We start from the raw sequence: 15641 nt of genomic DNA on the forward strand, positions 1-15641 counted from the left end.
GAGGAAAAAGCAAGCAGAGAACTTTCCAGGTACTAATAATGTTCCATTTCTTTGTTTTGTTTTGTTTTGTTTTGTTTGCGGTACGCGGGCCTCCCACCGCTGCAGCCCCTCCCGCTGCGGAGCACAGGCTCCGTATGCGCAGGCCCAGCGGCCACGGCTCACGGGCCCAGCCGCTCCGCGGCATGTGGGATCTTCCCGGACCGGGGCACGAACCCACATCCCCCGCATCGGCAGGCGGACTCCCAACCACTGCACCACCAGGGAAGCCCCAACAATGTTCCATTTCTTGATCAGTGTGGTGATTAAACAGGTGTTTGGTAAGCTTCACATTTATGTTTTATGCATATTTTGATGTCTGTTATTTTTCACAATATAAAATGTACTCACATGGAAATGTGTCCATGCATACTGCTGAATGGAAAAAAGCAACCTAAAGGACAATATGTAGAGGATAAGTCAATTTAAAAACCATGTGTGTGTGCAGTTTATTCATATGTACATTTATATGTCTAAAAAACTTCAGGAGGAAAAAGAGGGGCTTTCTTTTTTTATCTGACACATCTCTGCACTGTTTAAATTTTTTATATTCGACAACTGTTACTTTGATACTACTTCTTAAAAAGCAATGAAGAAAGAACTCAACATGGCATTTTCTGAAATAGTTAAGTCATATCACCCATGGTCAAGGTAGAACCAGTGTAACATTTTAGAGTAATTGCTTTTTCTTGCTTAGTACTTAAAAGTGAATGTACACTGGCATTTTTCACAGAACTAGAACAAAAAATTTTGCAATTTGTATGGAAACACAAAAGACCCCGAATAGCCAAAGCAATCTTGAGAACGAAAGAAGGAGCTGGAGGAATCAGGCTCCCAGACTTCAGACTATACTACAAAGCTACAGTTATCAAGATGGTATGGTACTGGCACAAAAACAGAAAGATAGATCAATGGAACAGGATAGAAAGCCCAGAGATAAACCCACGCACATATGGTCACCTTATCTTTGACAAAGGAGGCAGAAATGTACAGTGGAGAAAGGACAGCCTATTCAATAAGTGGTGCTGGGAAAACTGGACAGCTACATGTAAAAGTATGAAATTAGATCACTCCCTAACACCATACACAAAAATAAGCTCAAAATGGATTAAAGACCTAAATGTAAGGCCAGAAACTATCAAACTCTTAGAGGAAAACATAGGCAGAACACTCTATGACATAAATCACAGCAAGGTCCTTTTTGACCCACCTCCTAGAGAAATGGAAATAAAAACAAGAGTAAACAAATGGGACCTAATGAAACTTAAAAGCTTTTGCGCAGCAAAGGAAACCATAAAGAAGACCAAAAGACAACCCTCAGAATGGGAGAAAATATTTGCAAATGAAGCAACTGACAAAGGATTGATCTCCAAAATTTATAAGCAGCTCATGCAGCTTAACAACAAAAAAACAAACAACCCAATCCAAAAATGGGCAGAAGACCTAAATAGACATTTCTCCAAAGAAGATATACAGAGTGCCAACAAACACATGAAAGAATGCTCAACATCACTAATCATGAGAGAAATGCAAATCAAAACTACAATGAGATATCATCTCACACCAGTCAGAATGGCCATCATCAAAAAATCTAGAAACAATAAATGCTGGAGAGGGTGTGGAGAAAAGGGAACCCTCTTACACTGTTGGTGGGAATGTAAATTGATACAGCCACTGTGGAGAACAGTATGGAGGTTCCTTAAAAAACTACAAATAGAACTACCATATGACCCAGCAATCCCACTACTGGGCATATACCCTGAGAAAACCATAATTCAAAAAGAGTCATGTACCAAAATGTTCATTGCAGCTCTATTTACAATAGCCCAGAGATGGAAACAACCTAAGTGTCCATCATCGGATGAATGGATAAAGAAGATGTAGCACATATATACAATGGAATATTACTCAGCCATAAAAAGAGACGAAATTGAGCTATTTGTAATGAGGTGGATAGACCTAGAGTCTGTCATACAGAGTGAAGTAAGTCAGAAAGAGAGAGACAAATACCGTATGCTAACACATATATATGGAATTAAAAAAAAAAAAATGTCATGAAAAACCTAGGGGTGAAACAGGAATAAAGACACAGACTTACTAGAGAATGGACTTGAGGCTATGGGGAGGGGGAAGGGTAAACGGTGACAAAGCGATAAAGAGGCATGGACATATATACACTACCAAACGTAAGGTAGATAGCTAGTGGGAAGCAGCCGCATAGCACAGGGAGATCAGCTCCGTGCTTTGTGACCGCCTGGAGGGGTGGGATAGGGAGGGTGGGAGGGAGGGAGACGCAAGCGGGAAGAGATATGGGAATATATGTATATATATAACTGATTCATTTTGTTGTGAAGCTGAAACTAACATACCATTGTAAAGCAATTATACTCCAATAAAGATGTTAAAAAAAAAAAAAAAAAAGTGAATGTAAAGGGGCTTCCCTGGTGGCGCAGTGGTTGAGAGTCCGCCTGCCGATGCAGGGGACACGGGTTTGTGCCCCGGTTCGCGAGGATCCCACATGCCGCGGAGCGGCTGGGCCTGTGGGCCGTGGCCGCTGGGCCTGCGTGTCCGGAGCCTGTGCTCCGCAATGGGAGAGGCCACAACGGTGAGAGGCCCGCGTACCGCAAAAAAAAAAAAAAAAAAAAGTGAATTTAAAAAAATGCAATAACTAGCTCTGAGTATTATTTAGCTTGCATGGGATTTTTCTGAAAATAAAAATTCTCCAGAGAGGAAATTTTTAAAGTTTTCTGATACTTACCAACCAGTTGCACTCTCCCTGAAGACAAAAGCATTGGATCATCCTTTCTGACATTATTTACTGAGTCGTCTACTAGCTCTTTAATGTGGTCAATTCCTATGACTTTTCCACTAGGCCCAACCTGGAAGTGAAAGAATAATTCAATAGTTCACTGGTTTATTTTTCTAAAGCGTCATTAAAGTATTTCTTTATCCAAAGTCATATTCTGCAATGAGAAATCAGGACAAATAAACAGCTTAAGCCTCCAATTAGATTGTTAAACACTCAGTTTATTATAAATTATTTGGCAAATACAACTTTCTCAACGATAACCCTTAAATGAATAATGATACTTCAGTAATTAAGAAGCTAGAATAAATTACAAAAACTTGTAATACTAAGAAAAATGATAGCTTTCTTCAATTTCTAGTTTTTAAATCCAGGATCTTGAAGTGGGACTCATCTGCCAATATTAAATTGTACTTATTAGTGCAACCATTTTTTATTTAAATTCTATTTAAAAGTGTGACTTTAAATATTAAAATGTTACATAAAAAAATTTTTGTATAGGGATTTCTATACCTGATTCTACTGCCACATGTGGGAAATATAAAAATACATAAGGCCCCAAGTATAAATATTAATTGTAAAATAAATTTAACACAATAAAGACTCTGAAGTCAGACCGCCTGTGTTCACATCTAGGTTTCACCACTTACTTACAACTCTATAACCTTGAAAAGTTATTCCATCAATCAGGTTCCTCAACTGAAAAATGAGGAGGAAGGGGGTACACACCTCATAAATCATGTGAGGAGTAAATAAGAGAATACAGGAAAAGCACTGAGAACACAGACTAACACATGGTAAATGTGTGAAAAACACTGATTAGTATCAGTTCCAAAAAGATAACTCAGAAATCTAATGATATTTTAAAAAATGATTATGCCTCTGAAACCATAAACATGTCAAGTATAGAGAAGAAGTCATTAATTAAATACCATTTCTAGTATTTAGTTACATCCCATTAGTGAGGGTTTAACTTGTACAAAACAAGTCAAACAACTGAAAACAAGTATCTGAATCCTTATTGTGTGCCTGGCACTGCTCTGGATGCCTAGGATACATCAATGAAAAAAAATCAGACAAAATTCCCACCTCTCTGGAGCTTACATTCCAGTAGTCTGCCAATTATATATGCACAGCAAATTAAACGGATTCTAGTCCTAAAGGATCCATAAATCCTAACATAACTAAACCATACCCTTCCAAGCTGGCCTACAGGTACAAGATTTTTCATAATCAACCTGATTTGATTATCTGAACACAGATAAACCTTTACTTCAAGGTGCCTGAGTGGGCCTCCAGACTTACACTGTGGATAGTCATTTACCAGATAAGCCTCTGATGATAAAAATCTGAAGTATAACAAACAACGCTTTTTTTTTTTTTTTTTTTTTGCGGCACGCGGGCCTCTCACTGTTGTGGCCTCTCCCATTGCGGAGCACAGGCTCCGGACGCGCAGGCTCAGCGGCCATGGCTCACGGGCCCAGCCGCTCCTCGGCATGTGGAATCTTCCCGGACTGGGGCACGAACCCGTGTCCCCTGCATCGGCAGGCGGACTCTCAACCACTGCGCCACCAGGGAAGCCCACAACGCATTTTTATAAGAGCATTTTTCTTAATGTAAAAAAAGCTCTCCTTCAATTCCAATAAACCTGTAGGAGTGTTTGGAAATCAGGCTGTATTCTGTTCTGCCAGGAGAGTACTTGGAAGATTGAAGTTTGGGAGCTACTGGTTGCTTTGTGATCACAGAGAAGAGCATATCGGAAAACGAAGCCAACATGTGGAGGAAAGCAAAGTCAAACCAAGAACCAGAGAGAAACCCATTGTCCATAACAACATTTGATCTTCTTCTGAATCCAGCCATATAAGAAGTCAGATATACCTCTAGACTCTTCCATTAAATTCCCTTCAAGTTCTGCCACTTTGACTGAATGTTCTGTCACTTCAACAACAACAAAAAGAAATCCTAGGTGATACATATTCTAACTGCTATCTTAATAGAATTTAAAAAGGAACATTTCTTCCAAACATATTCACTTTATGCATATATAGAAAACCTTCAAAAACTGCTAGAGAAAAAAATACACAGCCAAATCATATAATATGCTTCTGTTGGGGCCAGAATGGTAAATAAAGCTCTTACCATACGTGCAAAACATGCAGTAAGGATTCCACTTCCAGATCCTACATCAAGAGCTTTAGCTCCTTCATGCAATTGATCAAATAGAAGTTCTAGTGCATATGCATGCTGCCAAAAGAAAACAAAGCAAGTATTCATTTTTTTTCAAGACTCTATAAAGTATATACACCATGGCATACAAATAAAGTTGCTAACTTGTCACCAAGTTTTCTACTATTGTCATCTACCAAAACAATGAAAACATAACATATTATATACTTATATCTACACAGGAATTACGTATAAGAAAATTCTTGTTTGATTAAAATTCTTGTGTTTTAGATAAAGTGTTCAGTAATTTTAGATCTCCAGTGTGCAAATTTTTTAAATTTAATTAATTCAAAGTCAAAAGCTACAAAAAGATTTACAGTGAAAAGTCTGCATCTCACCCCTGTCCCCAAACAGTCTCACTTCCTAAAAGCAACCAGTGTTACCAGTTTCTAGTGATTTCTTCCAAACATATTCACTTTATGCATATATAAGCAAATACATATGCATTTATAAATTTATTATATCTTGAAGGAGGTTCCTTATCACTATTTAAACAGTGTGTTCACTCTTAAGGCTGAAGAGTATATTTTTGTATGAATGTATTTTAGTAATAAATATACCTGATGAGAGATATTTAAGTTAGCTTCAATCTTCTATAACGAGATAAAATAATCTTAAAATGTGTACCTGTAAGATAATGTAGTAACCTTTTTAATAATCTTATAAAGTATATCTACAGGACAAATTCCTACAAGTGGAATTAAGGGGGCCAAACGATATATATTTTTATGTTTACAGTATATATAAATGACAAATCAAATAAAATCATGTTGGTTATGCTTTGGACCAAACCAAGAAATAAAGGCTTCTCTACTCCATCCTCTTTATAAACTTACATTTTAGTGCTCTTCCAAAATATGAGGTTAGAATTAATAAATGTTATCTCAACAGCTGCCCTTAAATGCCTGGTATATTCATTATTAAAAATCATCAGATCCAGTAGCAATAAGCACATTCACTCTCAGATCTTGGTTGACAAAAATACATATCCATGAATCCATAGTGACAGTAAGTAAATACATCCTTCTATACATACATAAATGGAGAACAAGGAGAAAATGTTCTCAACTGTTTTTAAATATAGATGAAAAGATGAACTTAGAAAACTGCCATTTGGCAACCATTTCAGTAATAACTGATTGAGGCAAAAATCACAAATGGATGCTAAAACTAGTGTATTATCATTTGATGAGTAACAAGATATTTACATACTCTCAAAGTGTTTGCCCCAGACACTTATTAATTACAAAACGTTAAAGTAGTAACTTTACAATGGAGTTCAGAAGTTTCTTGGTGGAGAAACCTGATTCACACGACCTCAGTCAGATGATTAGAGTTAACATCACCAATAATGGGACACTCTGACATCACATGACATCTGCTAAAATACATCACTTCTGGGATTTTCCAGGCAAATATGCATAACTCATATCTAATCAAGAAGAAACATCAGACAAACCTAAATTGAGAGGCATTCTATAAAATAACTGGCCTATAACGTTCATAAACATTGTCAAGACCATAAAAGAAAAGACTGAGGGATTGTTCCAGATTAAAAAGACAAGGCAATTGAATGAAACTCCTGACCTGCAACTTTCTTTTCCTATAAAGGACATTACTAGAACAACTGATGAAATCTAAATAAGGTCTGTAAATTGGCTAAGTGTTTAATCAATGTTAATTTCCTGATTTGGACAACTGCACTATGGTTATTTAAGTGAATGTCCTATTTTTAAAGGTAAAAAGTATTCTGCCTACAAATTACTCCTAAAGAGTTCATAAAAAAGGAACTATATATATATATAGGGAAAGGGGGGGAGAGAGAAAGAACAAATGATAAAACAAATGAAGTAAAATGATAACATTTGGTGAGTATGGGTAAAAAGTATATGGGAATCATTTGTACTATTCTTAGAACATTTCTGTAAGTCTGAAATTATGCCAAAATTTAAAAAAAAAATTTTTTTTAATCATCAGAAACAGGTAACATTCAAAATGGAGGATAGAATGGAAACTCCCTATTGTGGAAAACTAACTTAGGTGATAAAAGCTAGAATACTGGTTACCTTGAGGATAGAGGTTGACTAGGAAAAGAGGCCTTTCTGACAGAGGGAGCCTTTTAGGTGCAGGAAATATTCTGTATCTTGATCTGGATAGTGGTTACATATATGTACACACGTAAACGTTCATCAAGCTGTACACTTAAGATGTGTGCACTTTATTGTGTGTATATTATAATTTAATAAAAATTTTTTGAAAATACTGTTTATTCCAATCACTAAAAGTGGAGAATCAGACATTTATGTACCTCCTGATGTGATGAACAGAAGAACCATTAAGGAGTTTTCTTGAAAAGAAAAAAAAAGGAACAAGTTAAACACCGCTAGGAAACATTTAACCAAGTTCAGAATATGGGAAATTCTATAGGATAAATGAACAAATTTTGTCAATTAATAAATGGCATTTTAAAAAGGGGGACTGTTAAAATTAAAAGAGACTAAAAAGACTAAAAAAGACTAAAAAGGTACAATGTAAGGCTCTTGTTTGGATCCTGATTTAAACAAATCAACTGTAAAAGAATTTTTTGAAACACCTGGCCAAGTTTGAACATGGACTAAATATGAGATAATACTAAGGAACATTGTTAGTCATGATATGGTATTGTAGTTGTGCTTTTAAGTCTTTCAGATATATACTATCTGGGGGTAAAATAATATTAGGTTTGGGATTGCTTTAAAATATTTCAGCAAAAGAGAAACAATTATATAAGACAAGATTAGCAAATTTTTGGTAATTACTGAAGTTGGGTGATGGCTACTTGAGGGTTCATTATATTATTCTATTTGCACGTGTGGTGCTGAAAATTTTCCATATTAAAAAGTTAAAAAGAAAAGATGTTAAGGCTATCTTTTCTCACAATTAACATAAAAAGGGGAGACGGCCATTAATAGATGTAGCCTCATATAATCCAAGGATTTTCAAACCATGTTCCAGAAAGTCATAAAGGTTCCACAGAACCCTTTAGGAGTAACACACAAATGTAGACCGGTGGTTGGTGTGTTTGGTAAAAGGGTAACAGAGAAATAACTAAAATTTTCAATTTTTCATATAGATTCTTTTGCAAAGAGCTTCTTGCCTGATGAATGGAAACCACTAGTACTATGAAAAAGAATCCTGGATTAAGTGTTCAAAGTACTGGATTCTACTGGTTCTGCATTTATTACCCCTTGACTCTGGAACTTATTTTTAGCTCATTGTTCCTCAGTTTCCACATCATTAAAATGGAGAGAAAAAAGTTGTTCCTATTCTGCCTTCTCCATAGCAGTACCACTGTGAGCAAAAGTGATGAAGTATGTAAGTACTTTATAAATTCTAAAGGATTTACGAATAAAAGGTATAATGTTCACATTAATGAAAATTCAACCATTACAGCTCAGTGACCTGATGCTGCTATTCTTTAAGGTACTTCGAAGTCATTTGTAAAGGTAAAATTAACAGTTAATTGATCTTTTACTTCCATTTAGTGTATTTTTGGAAAAACTCTCTCTTAGGAATCTTGTATATAACTGTCAAATAATCAGTGGCTTCCCTCTTTTGCTTGGTTAGAGAACAAAATGACTTGGTTAATCAAAAAAATCTAGTTACTACCCTCCTTTCCCTTTTCTCCTGGTATCCTGTCCCATCCATTCCCTTTCTGAACAAGTCGATCCTAAAGCCATTAAGTTGGGCTGAGTAAGGTAGTTGCCCATACCCAGGTGGCAGAGAGAGAAGCTGCAGCGTCCAGTTAGAAGTGTCAGAGCCCAAGCAGGATGAGGAGGGCATCTGTGTTCACATAGGGAAGCAGATCCAAACAGGAGTCAGAATCCAAGGTAGACAAGGAGGATTTCTGCACAACACAGTGGACCAGTGCCAGGTGTCAGACATAAATGATGGAGGACGGGGTGGTATGAGAAGGGTTGGGGGAGAAAGTGACAGCAGCGGGAAATGGGCTATATACAGTCGGATTGATCAAATAAATAAATATATCAAGGAAAAAGGAACCATGTTTTTCACTGTTAGAAGTTAAATATGGAAAGGGAAAAGACAGGAAACCATGCATACTGATATAAATAAATAAATAAACAGGGAAAAGACACATAATCTCAAAGGACCCCCTCACAAAATAATTATTAATTACAAGAGCCAAAAACAGTAACTCTACAGCGGAGAAGGCTGGCAGACACCACCTTAATCAAGTGAACAACATCAGTAATGGGACAAATCAAAATTGTATTGTGATACCATGTAATGAAAACCCAGCATCACTTCTGTGATCTTCCCACCAAAGAGGCATAACCTGAATGGAATCATGAGGAAACGCTAGACAGCCCAAACTGAAGGACATCAACAAAATAACTGGCCTGACTTCTTCAAAAGAGTCAAGGCCATGAAAGTCAAAGAAAGGCTGAGGATCTGGTTCAGATCGAAGGAGACTAAAAGAGCAGTGATTCAGCACTGGATCCTTCTGCTATCAAGGACATCATAGGGACAACTGGAAAAACTGAAAACGAGTTTGAAGATTAGATGGTAGTAATGTGTCAATGTTCATGTCCTGGTTTTGATGGTTATGTTGTGGTTGCATAGCAGAATGTCCTTTGTAGGAAATAAACTACACCCTGAAGTATTCAAGAGTGATGGGGCATCATTTCAGCAACTTACTCTCAAAAGGAGTAAAGAAAGGTTCTTGACAGTGTACTCGCAACTTTCCCATAAGTTTGAGATTGTTTCAAAAATTTAAAAAATATCTGACTAACCTTATCTTTCTTTGATGCTTCAAAATGATACAATGGAATACTATCTCTGAATCATCATTATGACCATCAACCAGTGGAACAAGAAAGTGTTAGTTAATGAGGTTTCTATGAGACACATTGGATTAACTTTTACTGAGGAAACTACTGGGGACATTTTATTTAGCCAAAGCTATTGTTCTTAGACAAGAGGCTTAGCCCGAAGAATGGAGTCTCTAAGAGAGAGTTCGTGAACTTTTTTCAGGAAGAAGCTTTTATCGGATTTTTCAAAATGATCAGTATCCCCTGAAAGTTTAATAATTTCCATTAATACAATAACAAGTATCATATTTGTATGAAGTAATCAAAGAAACAAAATAACTCCTTTAACACCTGGGCTTTCCTGAGTCCAAAACTGAAAGGACTAGAAGGGACTTCTTTAAGGTGCCAATCCCTAATCTATAGGCAGTACTGTCCCAACTTAATTCCAAAAGAAACTCAGGAATTTTTTTTCAGTACTACATTTGCATAAGATTTGTTTTTTTAAAGAGGGGTATGCTAAGTTATTATTAAAGTCCCATTCAGATTTAAAATGTCAAGGCCTTCAATCACAATTATTAGCTTTTTACATGCTTTTATCACTATAGCTAATATTCTTCTGGATAATCCAGGCTCATTTCTAAATCTAAAAATTAATTTTTTTTAAAGTTCATTTTTATAATTATGAAAAATTTCAAACCCACAGAAAATACAATGAACATCCTTTTCTCCTCATATAGTCACCAACTATTTATATTGTGCCATACTATTTTACCAAACCACCTGAATATGCTGTGGACATAATACTACACTCCTAAATACTTCAGCATGCATCTGCCAAAAAAACCAAACTAGGACATCTTCCTTTGCAACCACATCACCATTACCACACTCAAGAAACTCATTAATTTAGTATCATCCAACATAAACACCACACTCAAATTTCCTCAGTTGTCTCCCAAATCTCCTTTACAGCTGTTCCCCCCACCAATCCATTCAAAGTTCATGCACTGCATGTGCCAATCTAGAATATTCTCCCCCAACTCTGTTCCATCCACCACTTTCCTTTGTCTATCAGAACACTGACTCCTTTTAAAAGACCTGTCCAGTTGTCCTACATAATACCACAAACATTCTAGATGTGTCAATTTCCTCACGGTTAGATTTAGATCAAAGAACTTGAGCAAGAACAGCACACAGGGCTTGCAGGGTACCTCCTACTGCATCACATCAGGATGCACGTAACATTGGACCATCTCACTACTGGACTTGCCAAGCTCAACCACTCAGTAAATGTGGTAACCACTAGATCACTCTATTTTCAAGGCATATTTTTCTCTTTGTAATTAACAAGTAATATGTTGAATAATAATCTGAGACTACATGGATATTTCTGTTCCCCAACAACTTTCCTCTTGGTTTTAGATTAATTGATGATCTTTGCCTAATTCAATTATTACACTGATAATTACAAAGAACTGATTTTTAAAATTCTATTATTCTTTCCACACATAAGTGGTATTCTTCTGTTTTTCATTTTTTTCCCCATCTTGCTATTTTATTTTTAAATCCCTATGGACTCAGAGATTTTTGTTTCTGAATTCACTGTGCTATAATCCATTGTCTTCACTATCTACCATTTTTTGATTCTCAAATTGTCTCCAATTTGGCTTCTGGGAGTCTCTTTAAACCTACTCCTATGTCCTCCTGACATTACCCCATTAGCCTCTGAGTACTTCTTCACTTTCTGGAATTTAGTCACTTTTCCATGAAGCTCTAGTCTCTTTTAGCAAGAAATAGAATTTGGGGTTCAATATCTGGATGCTAAATATGTTCACTGCTACCAGGATGCCATTTCATGTTTTTCTGTAAGTAAGACTTTGGAAAATATTCCAGGGTTGTAGTTGCTTCCAAACCTGTGACTTTGAGGTTCATTAAATGCAGATACAGAAATGGTCAATAAGCACATGAAAAGATGCTCAACATCATTATCACTGGGGAAATGCAAATCAAAACCACAATGAGATATCCCTTCATAGCTACCAGGATGGATAAAATAAATAAAACATACAATAACAAGTGTTGAGAAGGAAGTGGAGAAATTGGAAACCTCATACATTGCTGGCAGGGTTGTACAATGGTGCAGCCACTTTGGAAAATAGTTTGGCGGTTCCTCAGAATGTTAAACACAGAATTACCATATGACCCAGCAGATTCCACTCCCAAGTATATACCCAAGAGAACTGCAAACATTTGCACACAAAAACCTGTAAACTAATGTTCATAGTAGCATTATTCACAGTAGCTAGAAAGTGGAAGGAACCCAGATGTCCATCAACTGATGAATGAGTAAACAAAATGTGGTATATCCATACAAGGTAATATTATTTGGCAATAAAAAGAAATGACATACTGAAGCATGCTACAACATAGATAAACCTTGAAAATATTGTGCAGAATATAAAAAGCAGTGATAAAAGGCCACATATTGTATTATTCCATTTATGTGAAATGTCCAGAATGACATAGAAACAAAAAGCAGGTTAGTAGTTGCCAGGACCTGAAGAATCAGGGATGGGAACTGACTGCTAAACAGGTATAGGGGTCCTTTCTGAGGTGATGAAAATGTTCTGAATTGAGATAGTAGTAATGTTTGTACAACTCTAAACAGACTAAAAACCACAGAACTGTATACTAAAAAGGGATAAATTATATCTTAATAAAGCTATTATTTTTCTTTAAAAATGCACCATTTGCCGTGGAGTTAGTGCCACGTCTCATTTGGTAGTGAACTGGACACTCAGCACCACACTTCAGAGAAAAGAAAAATTTCATGCAGTATTTCCCATTTATCTGAAAAATACCCCTCCAGGCAATTTCCCAAACATGTTGAGTACCAATTCTCTAAAATAACTTTTATTATTAAACGAATATTTCTATATAAATTTTTCTTTTTAAGTAGCACTTCAAAGCGTATTCAGGGATCTTAAGACTACAATTTTTTTGTTAATCATTAATTTCTTTGAATAGGTAATGCGTACAAAAACCATTCCTACTCCATAACTAAAAGAAAAACTCTAAATACTCTTCTGCACTCTACTTTTGTGATGTTTCTTGAAGATCTTGCCATATTCGTATTTACATAACTTTATTCATTTCACTTCACAGTATTTCACTGTATGGATCTACTATAATTTATTAACCATCCACTATTAGTGGACTATTAGTGATTACTGTTATTTTTTTGTTATTATAAATAATGTGTTAATAAATATCCTCAGTTATTTTGTACTTGTGCAAATATTTTATGGGATAAATATCTTGAAATAAAACTGGAGAGTCTAAGGTATATTCATCTCACATGTTTTAGCTATTGCCAAACTGCCTTCCAAAAACACTATCAATTTACTTTCCCAATCAAAAAAATAATTTGTCAGTTTCCCTTTTCTAATACAAAGTAATAAACTTTTGATTTCTGATGATAGGAGAAAAATGGTACTTTATTGTAGTGCTAATTTGCGATTCATTAAATATAAGTGAAGATGACATCGTTTCATTTGGTTAAATGCCAATGTCATTTGTATTTCTTTTTCTATGAACTACGTTCTTGTACTTTACCCACTTCCTTTTGGGCTTAGTAGTATTTTACTTCTTAATATATAGGATACACACATACACATGTGTATATATGTATTCCATATATGTAAATATATGGAGATTTGCCCTATACTGTCATATGTATTTCAAATATTTCTCTCAGTTTTTCCTCTTTTGATTTTGTTTATATGTTCCATCTACAGAAATCCAAGATTTTAATGTTTCAAAATATTGAATATATCAGGATTTTTAATGGCTTCTAGGTCTTCTGTTATGTTTAAAAAGTCATTTTTATTAAATATTTATAAATACATTGCCTATTTTTTTCTTCTAGTAAAATTATTAGTTCACTATGAATATACGTGTAGAATTTATTTTGGTATAAAGAAGGCTTTAAGTTTAAATAAGAGTTTCTCCAACCCCAAATACTTGCAGAGAATCAGAAAAGCTATTGTTCTTTTCACCAAAAACCAACAGAGTACCGATTCAAATAACTGACATTTAAAACCCAAGAAAATTCGCAACAGATTAAAAGTGCTAAGTAACTTAAAACAGGTCCTTCTCAGAGTTATACAGCTTCATAACTGCTATACGTGATCAGTCCCTAACGAATTATCCAAATAAAATATGAAACATTATTCAACTTGAGATTTCTTTAATGTCTATTATATTTTTAAAATATTCTCTCCCTTAATTAACACACCTCTAAGTAAATAACCTTTTATATACAATTTTTTATATACAATTTTTACATGATTAGATGCTAATGACAACCACCAAAAACTTTAATGAGTTTCTACCAAAAAGAGTTCCTTCTACACATCTTGTATTAAGAATAAGATTATTCTTATTAATTCATTACCAATTTACATAACTCATAGATGACAAAACTGATATAATTAAAAGTTAAAAATGTTCTTTAAACCATTTTTACTGAAGAAAGCACTCTTAGAGGAAAAATGTGATCCATTTGTACCCAAATGACCAAAGTTAACTTACCATGTGTGGAGCACTGATTGTTGCTTGGAACCCTGCAAAAGAAGAAGAGAACTACTGATACACTCAACTGTAAAAACACACGAAATACTCCATGTAATTCCTTTTCTAACATCCATAAGTTGTTTTTCATAATAATTATTTTCACTTTTATGGTCTCAAGAAATAAAACTTTTATTTTGTACTTTACAGTACTGTCATGCACAGTTAAAATTAGAAAATATAATCATGCCAAAGGCTAGCATGCTCAGTGCAACAGTCCCACTATTTCCAAAAATTTCTTCTCCCATATAGTTAGTTAAGGACGAATTTCATTAAGTTGAGTTGATAAATTTATGATGTTTTTTCTTTAGATTTATAAAAAGAAAATAAGCTTCCATATATCACAGAGTATGCAAAACCCTTGCAAAATTAAATTGCTTCATATTTTTGGCACCTTAAAAAAAACTAGAACTGGCAATCAGAGTAGCTTAAGAGACTAATAAGCTACTTCAATTTACTCTTTACACTATCAACTAATGTTAATTAAAACAATCTTTTCTCCATTTTTAGCTTTTAGTTTTTTCTTCCAGTGTTGCTTTCTCAAAACTTATTTACCTGCTTCTGCGTCTGAAGCAATTTTCACTGAGCGGTGGTAGCAGGTGCCTTCGGGGTTCAGAAGCTCCCCAGGATCTTCTCGCTGACTGTTAGAGTGCTTCAAAAGAAGGCAGCACCGCAGCTGGCCCACAAAATCCTGAGGCACTTCTAAGCCTCAAAGGCGCCCACTGCCAAGGCTCAGCAGTTCAGCAAAACCTGCTTCAGGAGAAGGAGTTAAATATGGAACTTTCTAAAAACAAGCACAAACCAAAAAATTCAGGGCAAGTGAAGCAGAGAAGTCAGTAATAACTTAGTTACACATTCCCTTTAATACTGATTTTTAAGATTGATGCTAATGCAAAAACCAACCTTAGTCAACACTGAAGACCCTAAAGAAAACTCAGCACATAGCTTAAACTGTAAGTTTTCATTTAAAGTATGTTTTAAGAATATTTTTATAGAATTCTTATATGTATTGTTTAAAAAATAGAAAAGACACTTCATATATTACATCATTTTATTAAACTGGGTAAGTTTGGGATTATGAAACTTACTAAGGCATAAAACTCAAATTAGCAAGGTACTAGATACACATC

General features: G+C 35.2%; 2 protein-coding genes across 6 annotated transcripts in view; one reads left to right on the plus strand and one right to left on the minus strand.

Annotated features, from left to right (window-relative positions):
• The window catches only part of LRP11 (LDL receptor related protein 11), a 65741-nt gene extending 60755 nt beyond the window's left edge, over positions 1-4986 (plus strand). Inside the window, exon 7 of one of the 2 annotated variants that reach the window (XM_049695153.1) lies at positions 106-726. In XM_049695153.1, the coding sequence (XP_049551110.1) occupies positions 106-290 (185 nt within the window). In that variant the 3' untranslated portion in view covers positions 291-726. Of the gene's footprint in view, positions 1-105; positions 727-4533 lie in introns of those variants that run through there. The other variant, XM_033405094.2, reaches the window with a different exon arrangement.
• PCMT1 (protein-L-isoaspartate (D-aspartate) O-methyltransferase) overlaps positions 1-15641 on the minus strand; it is a 48333-nt gene that overhangs the window by 13710 nt on the left and 18982 nt on the right. For all 4 annotated transcript variants that reach the window (XR_007470428.1, XM_033405113.2, XM_049695157.1 and 1 more), the window contains exons 3-5: positions 14473-14504; positions 4982-5086; positions 2795-2915 (exon numbers count right to left, since the gene is read on the minus strand). Coding sequence is in view for 3 of the 4 variants with exons in the window: in XM_033405113.2 (XP_033261004.1) it covers positions 2795-2915; positions 4982-5086; positions 14473-14504 (258 nt within the window). In the remaining variant the exon portion in view is untranslated. The remainder of the gene's footprint in view (positions 1-2794; positions 2916-4981; positions 5087-14472; positions 14505-15641) is intronic.

The sequence above is a fragment of the Orcinus orca genome, chromosome 12 (assembly GCF_937001465.1).
Source record: "Orcinus orca chromosome 12, mOrcOrc1.1, whole genome shotgun sequence".
Classification (NCBI taxonomy): Eukaryota; Metazoa; Chordata; class Mammalia; order Artiodactyla; family Delphinidae; genus Orcinus; species Orcinus orca.